Source organism: Scylla paramamosain, chromosome 6 (assembly GCF_035594125.1).
Source record: "Scylla paramamosain isolate STU-SP2022 chromosome 6, ASM3559412v1, whole genome shotgun sequence".
Lineage (NCBI taxonomy): Eukaryota > Metazoa > Arthropoda > Malacostraca > Decapoda > Portunidae > Scylla > Scylla paramamosain.
The window spans coordinates 4,382,501-4,392,500 of NC_087156.1; the positions used below are offsets into that span (position 1 = coordinate 4,382,501).

Below are 10,000 nucleotides of genomic sequence, written 5' to 3' on the forward strand. Positions count from 1 at the left end.
GACCTCCAGCAAATGTCCCCCTCGATGCCTTCACTCTCACCAACACACCAAACACGCGCCGCCGCAATGTCAGCAGCACCACTGTTGTGTCAGGCCCTCGGCACCACACCCTCCGCCCACCAGTTATTTGTGGTGCTCCTCACATACTAAACATTCTTTTCCAGATGCTGCGGTGTTGCCGCCACCGCAAACATTCAAGCACGGCTACCACTACTGCAGCGTTACCAATACACCGCCCTCGTAATTTTACTAGAATTTCCCTGCCAACCACTGCACTGCTATCAAGGCCGTGGATAAAGGGTTACCTACAACATTAACATTATCTTACACAAGCAACGTCACCAACTCTCTAAACACTTTCATCTTGCTGGTCCACTTCTGCCAAGACTATCACATGCTCTCCGTGACACCGCAATGTTACCACCACTGATTATTACTCTTCCTAGGCCTCTTGATCGCCACAAAATACGAAATAAGAGGCCAGTATTCTTCCAACCAGGCCAAGGAGTGATGCCAATACCTCATGATTTCTCTCCCCAAAGCCTCGCCGTTACCAAAAAAAATCGCCAGTCTCCTCCTCGCGGTGTTCTTCCATCACCATCTTTAAGAGTCCTCCTGTCACCACTCCGGCATTAGGAAAACAGAGAGAAAAAAAAAATGCAGCAAAAATTCTTACCTCGACTAAAAACTACTAACACTGGATTTTTGCGCACAACACCAGCACTGATACCAACACACACCAACACACTCACAGCATTCTCTTCCCACCACCACGGAAAGCCTGAACGCTTGGCATCCTTAAGCTTCCCTGCCTACCAATCGCCCATCACACCGCTGCTGCTGATGCTCCGCGAAATCTGCCATTAACTACTTGTGCAGGTGAGATAGACGCAAACACCTGTGATATATAACAAGTTATGTGCCTCTGTCCACCATTAACACACACACACACACACACACACACAGCGGGACATGGCGTGAAGCTGCGCCGTGAACAGGAGAACATGAAGTTTGCATAAATCAGGAGTGAGGCGGCGCGGACACAGTTGTCCTTCCCCATGCATCACGCAGGACATGGCCCAGCCCCCGCCGCCAAGCTGAGGCCCTGATACACAGACAGATACATGGGCTAATAGATACACAGACAGACAGTTACAAAGATAGATAGACAGATAGATAGATAGATAAATGGACAGGTAGAAAGACAAAAGAAGATGGACAGATAAATAGAAAGACAGATGGATAGGTAGATAGATACAGAGATAGACAGATAGATAAATAGCTTGACAGAAAGACAGAAAACATAGGCAAGTAGATGGGTAAATAGATAGATAGATAAATAAACAGATAGACAGATATACAGACAGATAGACAGATAGATAGATAGACAGATAGGTTAGCAGATGGATAGAAATAGATTAACAGATAGATAGATAATCAGAAAGATAGATAGATATGTAGATAGACAGACGGATAGATAAATAGATAGATACATAGGAAGATAGATAGGTAATTAGTAGATGGATGGACGGACGGACGGACAGACAGACAGACAGACAGACAGACAGACAGACAGACAGACAGACAGACAGACAGACAGACAGACAGACAGACAGACAGACAGACAGATAGATAGACAGACTGATACACAGATGGACAGTTAGATAGACAAACCCTACATCATCAGCTGACACTCCCTCCTCCCTTGGCCACTTCTAGCCCTGGTCCTCACTGTCTCTCTTCTGTTTATATTCATCTCTTCTCTCATCAGTTGTCTCTGCTTCCTCTTCTGCCTCTTCTTCTTTCGTCGCCCGGTCACACTGCCTGACTCTAGCTCTCCCCCACTACCTTTACTGTCCCGTCCATCACAGTCCTGCAGGTTCAGTCCTTTGGGTTTAGTTGGCTGGATGTGTTTTCCGCCTCTTCCTCTGCCTCTTGTTCCTTCGTCGCTTAGTCACACCCACAGACGCTGGCCACTTCCTTTCCTGGGTCACAAACCGACTGACGACTTACTGACAGACTGACTAAATGGCTGATTGACTAGGACAGACAAAAAAGACTAATCTAGGTTGCCGTCGAGATGTAATGCTGAAGAAAGCGGCCGTGCAAGGTATTCAGTCTTTAGTAAGCTGGGAATATTGAGAATTTGTACCCCTTGTATGTCTATTTGCGCACATACAGGAGAGTTGATTGTCTTTTTTTATTGTATATGAAAATGTTATAGTTTTGCACCACAGAATATTTTCAGGTCTAATAATAGCTTGAATAATCCATGAAAAATTGAGAATACTTTAAAATTACACCTATCTGATACATCTTTCCTGAATTACTAATCACAGAGACATCTTGGCTTGTTTTACAGCCACCTCAAAACTCTAAACTGGGTAGAAATTGCATAATCTATTATTTACAATCCTTTATTTTCTTGTAGATGCTTATAAAGATGTCATGCTTTACTTGTGTGCTGTTAATATTGTCTCGCATCGCTGTGAAAGGGTTAACAAATAAATGTATTCCACCATATCTTTTTTTTATATCTAAATTAACAAATATGGTTAAGCTTCATTGTTTACATTCACAATTTAGTTTTAATTTGCTACTTCTTCTTATGGTTACTTATAACACGCAGCCACGCACGGTGATCATCCCATGTTCCGTGCCTTCCTGAGCCGCCGCCGCCGCCGCCACCACTACCACCACCACCTTGGCGCGACCCCTCTGCGACTCCCCAACCCTGCTGTGCTATTCACTGAATCATACGCATGCCTTTGCTTCCGCCGCCTTTCCCGCTGCTGTCCTGGCGAATATCTTGAGCTCTCTCTCTCTCTCTCTCTCTCTCTCTCTCTCTCTCTCTCTCTCTCTCTCTCTCTCTCTCTCTCTCTCTCTCTCTCTCTCTCTCTTACCTTAGCTGTCGCCAAAAGATTTTGTTTTTGAGGGATTATAATTCTGTCTCTCTCTCTCTCTCTCTCTCTCTCTCTCTCTCTCTCTCTCTCTCTCTCTCTCTCTCTCTCTCTCTCTCTCTCTCTCTCTAGGAGAGGCGAATATTTCTATTATTAGCGACTATATTAATCTGAATGTCTTATTTTTACCACTAATGTTTTACAATAACAAAAAGTTGAACGTGTGTGTGTGTGTGTGTGTGTGTGTGTGTGTGTGTGTGTGTGTGTGTGTGTGTGTGTGTGTGTGTGTGTGTGTGTGTGTGTGTGTGTGTGTGTGTGTGTGTGTGTGTGTGTGTGTGTGTGTGTGTGCCCTGCTTTCCAGTATATCTCTTTACGTATGTGTATTTCCAGTAGGTTTATCTATATTTGATGTGCTGACCTACACTTGTTTTTTTTTTTTTATCTATGTTATTCTCTACAATATTCGTGTGTATCCCTCATGATAAAGTTCACAGCATTTATTGTTTTGTAAGATGTAGTCAATAAGCATCTAAAAAGTCTCTCTCTCTCTCTCTCTCTCTCTCTCTCTCTCTCTCTCTCTCTCTCTCTCTCTCTCTCTCTCTCTCTCTCTCTCTCTCTCTCTCTCTCTCTCTCTCTCTCTCTCCTATTCCTCCATCTACTTTCCCTCCTCCTCCCATTCCTCTACCCACCTTTCCTTCTCTATCAATATTTCCTCCTTGCCCATTCTCTCTCTCTCTCTCTCTCTCTCTCTCTCTCTCTCTCTCTCTCTCTCTCTCTCTCTCTCTCTCTCTCTCTCCCTGACCCTCGTGGAGCAAAGGCGTGTTAACTTTAATTCATCACGCAGTCTGGTTTCCCTCGCCTTGGTGGGCTGATCCCCTTGATGCGAGACCCCGTGCCGCTCAAAGGTCTGCCAGCCGCACATTCTTTCACAGCCAAAGCTCACCCCTGTATATGCACCTGCTGGGAAACGCGTGCTCTTATTGTTCCCGGCCCGACCACCTGTGTTTATTAGGAATCTCTAATTGGTGCAGCACCGAGAGACGAGAGACGACCTCAAGTGCGAGAAATGTTTAATGTGGGAAGGAATGAAAGGGATGAGTGATGAGACAATGGTGTATCGAATGACTGAGAGAGAGAGAGAGAGAGAGAGAGAGAGAGAGAGAGAGAGAGAGAGAGAGAGAGAGAGAGAGAGAGAGAGAGAGAGAGAGAGAGAGAGAGAGAGATGAATAAAAGGGTTAATGTAATGAGTGTGGATGTGAAAATACTTGGCATTCTGAATTCTGGCCACCGAACATAACAACACAAAGAAAGAAATTAAAGAAAAAGAAACAACCGATCGATAAAAGTAAAGAAAAAAGGAAGAAAATTATATATAAAAAAAAAAAACATTAAGAATAATTCACTGGTCATGACTTGAGCTCAATAGAACGCAACGGTGAAGAAAGAGAGGAGGAGGAGGAGGAGGAGGAGGAGGAGGAGGAGGAGGAGGAGGAGGAGGAGGAGGAGGAGGAGGAGAAGCACTTCAGCACCGTCCCCTCTCACACCCCTCTCCTCCTCCTCCTCCTCCTCCTCCTCCTCCTCCTCCTCCTCCTCCTCCTCCTCCTCCTGCCCTCAGAAAGGTAGAAACTCATTAGTGTGAATGTCCGTGGAAATTTTGATAACGCAGACATTTAATGAGTTGCGACGCTTGTAAGGTCTCTCTCTCTCTCTCTCTCTCTCTCTCTCTCTCTCTCTCTCTCTCTCTCTCTCTCTCTCTCTCTCTCTCTCTCTCTCTCTCTCTCTCTCCGCATAACCTCTCACCTACTTGTCGTTTACTCTTCTTACCTTCCTCCTCTTCCTCTCCTTTCGTCCTCTTTCCCTCTGTGTATTTCCTCCACTTCTTTGCTATTCATGTCTCATTCATTCCACATTCAATCCTTGTATTTCCACATCTTATTTCTCCTTTTCCAGGCTCCACCTTTCCAGTCTTCTCCATACAATCTGCTCTAGCTTAACCTGCACAGCGACCGTCACATGCCGCCGGGAGGAGAGGAAGGTAAGGAAGTGACAAGATGAAGAGGAAAAGTAATTGGAAATGCTGAATAACTGTGACAAGCTGAAGTGAAACAGAATGAAGAAGGAAGGTGGAAGAGATATTGGTCACGTGTTTGTCTCTCTTGTGGTAAGGTTTGACTGTATGGTGCTCCTGATTCTGTCTAATGTTCCTCTTCCTCTTCTCCCACTCATGTGTCTCAATCTTATTTCACTAGTGAGGAAAATATGTACTCCCATGCCACCACTCACTGCCTGCACTGTACGCACAATGCCGCCACCGTTTCTTTCATGACGTGTACAACTGTGTGAAGTCTCCTGTCAGGTAATGGACTGCCTTTGTACAGCGCCACTACAAACACCGCTGCCACCAAATATTGCAGCTGTGGCGTTCTATTCTTGGAAATTTCTATGCATTCGTATGTACAATGTATTAATGCCTCGTCTGCAACATTGTACAGAGAGCAAATAAACTTTCTGGCACTCTATGGATCTTTTTTTCGCATTTTTTGTTGTCCTTGGCCAGTGTCCCTCTTACATAAAAAAGTTAATGACAATAACAATAATCATAACAATAATGATTATAATACAAAGGAAACAACAGGACGAGCAGACCCCGGTGCCAAAAGGGCAAAGGTCAACACGAAAAGGCAGCCAGTGAGAGAGAGATGCAGCATGAGAAGACAGCGGCGGACACTCACCTGGCGTCGTCATGAGGTCAAACTGCCCTTTGGAGCGACGAAACATACCTGCAACGGGGAGAGATGTATAAGTGATGATTATAATAACAATAATAATAATAATAATAATAATAATAATAATAATAATAATAATAAACGAGAACAACAACAACAACAACAACAACAACAACAACAGTAACTTCCGCTCCTTACACACAGCTTATCTCACCGCAGCGCATCACGTGACCACCTCAAGGAGAGCAGGGAGGAAACACAAGATAGTTATGGCTGTCACCACACACACACACACACACACACACACACACACACACACACACACACACACACACACACACACACACACCACGCCCCACTGACTCCAATAACCATCAGAAAGTCATTCGAGGGTCATCTCTAAATCATTCTTACCTTCTTCTGCTCATCCACTCTTCCTGATCCTTGCTCCCTCATCCGTGCCTCCTTTGCACACACACACACACACACACACACACACACACACACACACACACACACACACACACACACACACACACCATCTGTAAGGCGGAGTCGCACGGTAAATAAAGACCAACGCTTCCACTTCCAACATTTGTTTTGAGATAATACGTAAAATTACAGAAACGCCAAGACGAGCCGCTGACACGTAAATCCGGAGTCCCACGCGCGCCGCGGCGAGGTAATACTAGGAGTAGAGCACGCAAAGTGGATAAATGGCAGGTGGCGAGTGTGCTGCTTTTGGTGTTTGTCTCCTTCCCTCAGGCCCTCTGTGACTGTCGCGTGGCTGTAGACAGGCGCTTTTCTTAATGCATATATGTATGAGTGCATGTGTGTTTGCAGGCATTTACGTATGCATGCCTGGCTGAAGAACAATGATAAAATTCCCCCAGTGTGACAGAGACAAACCCCGCGGCGGCGAGGAGCACACACAGCCTGGGACGCCTGCACGGTGCGCCCGGTGAACGCCAGGCAGTGATCGCGGTGGGCAGCACGGCGCTCTAGTGACAACTGCTCTTGGTGATTTGAACTTCGCCCACGTCACTGTTTCCTCTTTGTAAATTGTAGGGAAGCCGTGTCCAGTCCAACTGCGTCACTTGCTGTGGCCTCTGGTACAGCGGGAAGCGCCACCAATGCTCACAACTCATGCTCGTTATAATTCACCTAGTGGTTCATATATTGCTTTAATTAACTTCCTTCGTTGGTCTGTTCCGACAATGACCAACAGTAGTTAGTTTGTTAATCCACGGACAAAATTACTGAAATACGTAATTCAAGCATCAGATGCCATATAAACGTTATGAAGTTTAAATTTCTATATACTTCTTTGACTCTACCCAACATCCACCAAACATTCAACCTTAAAATATTACAACCTCATCAATAAGGTAGTACTGTTATTATAAGGCAGTAAATATCTAAAAATCACAAATAAAAACAACAAAACAATAAATCAGAAAACCTTACAGCGTAACAACATAACAGTAACACAATAACTAGGACAATAAGCGGCCGCAGCCAAACACTAATGATTCACGCCGCGCCGGAAATTGTGGCGGCACGACAGGTGAGTGACTCGGCGCCACGCAGCACCTTCCTGCCGCCCCGCCTGGCACACCGCACTGATTCACCTTATCAAGACCATCACCGTAATTTCTCCTCTTCCTCTCCTTTGTAGCGCGGCGGGAGTGGAGCCCATGTGGTCTCCCCGCGCCGCTGAGACCCTGCGCGCCGCCACACTCACACCAGGCGTCACCGCACAGACCTTGCAATTTCTTTCCCCGCATTTCCGCATCGCCATCACCATCATTAACATTCCCCATCTTTTCAACTTCAAATGCAGCCATCACCTCAAGAAGCTGTCTGCCCAGTACACAAACCAGGTTGCCCGCACACACCAGTGGGAGGGCAGGGGGTGTCGCTTCCCACAGCATCATCCATCTTGAGCCTCCCACGCCCCCATCAGTACCAGCTTCCCGCTCCCCCACCACCTACACATCCACACGCCCTCTCCCATCCGCCCTCACCTGTGTGTCAGCTGTTTCCATTAGCCTTCACCCCAGCCACTCCTTCAACACCGTTGGGGCACAAAACCGGACCACCAGCGCCTCCTCACACCTGATACTCCTTAACCCTACAAACTAGTCCCTTCCACCCACACCACCACCTAATGCCACCCATCCACCCACGCCGCCACAGCCTCCCTCCCTCACACCCACACCCACTGACACCCATCCGCCCACTCAGCCACAGCCTCCCTCCCTCACAACCAGTGGGCAAGCATGCACAACCCTGGCGGCCGTGATCTCAAGGCACGGCGGGGCTCGGATAGCGGTGGTGCGGGCGTCCCTGGGTCCCCGTTGGCAGGTCAGCGCCTTGTGACCCCCAGCACCTGTCACGCCACAACAGGTGTGCCGGCAACAGGTGGGCACTAAACATCAGCAACAAGTGCAGCACCACCACCAGAACAAGATAAGAAATGTTTGAGGCTCCCTAAGATGATAACACCACCCCTTCTCCCGCTCCTCCCCCACTCTCCCTCCCTCCCCCATCGTTCTCCATTCCCTTCTCTCTTTTCGTTTAAGTTTCAGCTCCTGGTCGAAATTTTTAAGCCTTTTAAATTACCATTCTTGAATCTGCCCCCAAATGCCTGCAAAACGCCTCCCCCTCCCCCTCCTCAAGGCTCAACCCTCCCGCCCCGCCCCCTCTGACCCAGTGACCCGCCAGCTTCAAGAGGCGGCGTTAGAACATATTCTCTCTCTCTCTCTCTCTCTCTCTCTCTCTCTCTCTCTCTCTCTCTCTCTCTCTCTCTCTCTCTCTCTCTCTCTCTCTCTCTCTCTCTAGGTTCCAGCCAGCTCGTCAAAAAATATGTAGAGAGAACAAGAGGATAAGGCTCTGGTGTGGGAGTAGAGTGCAGTAAGGGAAGGCGTGGTGAGTAACGCTCCATCACCCACCACCACAACACCAGTGTCCTCCTTGAGACCTTCAGCTGGTGCCTCCGTCCTGTCTATCCGTGCACCAATGAGCCAAATCACTACTCCCTTAAAACAATACCAGTTGAGATAAGGAAAGATGCACAGTGCGTGACAGTATAATGCCTCACCATGAGGAACAAATAAAATATAAGCTGTGAATCTGAATGCTTCCGGTGATACAGCGAAGAGTCTGTCTTTTGTCATGCGTGTCGCTACCTAATGTTTCCTCCCACTGCTGCTGCATCTTGCTACGCCGCGTCGACAAAACAAAAACTCCGGCATCACCATCACCACCAGCAAAATATTGTACATCAACGAGACTGACTGACTGACTGACTGATGCATCCACTGATTGATCAACATAAGAGCACTAAAAGCGGCAGCAGCAGCAGCAGCAACAGTAGTAGTAGTAGTAGTAGTAGTAGTAGTAGTAGTAGTAGTAGTAGTAGTAGTAGTAGTAGTAGTAGTAGTAGTAGTATTTATTGTTGTTGTTGTTCAAGATGACGCAGCAGCAGTAGCAGCAAATATAGCATCAGATCAACTAGGAAAGGCCTCGTTGACTGACTGGCGCCACAGCAACACTAAACAGTCATTCCGTTACAAAGACGATTCTCCACACACCCTCACATCGGACCAGCGCTAGCACGGGGCGGACCACTGCGGCAAGACATGTCTCACAGGACGGGGCAGCTGCTGGAGACATCAGGTGCTTGGAGGCGACAGGCGGTCATGGGGCAGGTGTGGAGTGCGGGAGGAAAGACGTTAACATCATCTTCACTTTTATTCTTCGTTTCCTCCTCCTCCTCCTCCTCCTCGCTAATGGCTGCGTAAGTCCTGCCCGGTCCCCCACGATAATGACTTAAATGTGGTGGACACGGAGAGGCTGAGCTGGCCAGGGGAGAGGCGAGGCAGGGGAAGCAGAGAGAGAGGAAAGCACGGACTGGGAGAGGATGGAGGCCGAGAGGAGAGAGCGAGGAACAAGGGGAAGGAGCACGAGTGAGAAGACTAAACGGGGTGAAAAGAGAAATTAGGGTGAGAAGAGGGAGGAAAGAAGGCAATGATGGAGAAAAAAGATAAATTGCGATTAGAGAAAGATAGCAAAAAAAAACAGGAAAAGGGAAAGAAAGTGAGAGACGTGATAGGGAGAAAGAGAACAGTGCAAGAAACAATGTGAGGGAAAGAATGAATGAAGAAATTAACAAAGATGTACGAAATGAAAAAAAAAAAAAAACGGAGAAACAAATGACGATGAAAAAAAGAGGATTTTGAGAAAGAAAGAGGAAGATAAAACTGAAGAAAAATGAGAAAAGGGAAAGTTGAGAGGGAGGAAGGAGAAAAGTAGAGAAAAAGGAAGGAAAACAAGGAAACAAACAATGCAAAGGAAGGAACAGAAAAACTG

General features: G+C 47.0%; 1 protein-coding gene across 7 annotated transcripts in view; it reads right to left on the reverse strand.

Moving 5' to 3' along the window:
* Positions 1 to 10,000, reverse strand: part of LOC135101237 (tyrosine-protein kinase Btk-like) — a 162,723-nt gene that overhangs the window by 19,567 nt on the left and 133,156 nt on the right. For 5 of the 7 annotated variants that reach the window (XM_064004905.1, XM_064004908.1, XM_064004909.1 and 2 more), the window contains one exon: positions 4,596 to 5,680. The exons of 1 other annotated variant lie outside the window; for it this stretch is intronic. In XM_064004905.1, coding sequence (XP_063860975.1) covers positions 5,466 to 5,680 — 215 coding nt within the window. In that variant the 3' untranslated portion in view covers positions 4,596 to 5,465. Of the gene's footprint in view, positions 1 to 4,595; positions 5,681 to 10,000 lie in introns of those variants that run through there. One more of the 7 variants, XM_064004904.1, reaches the window with a different exon arrangement.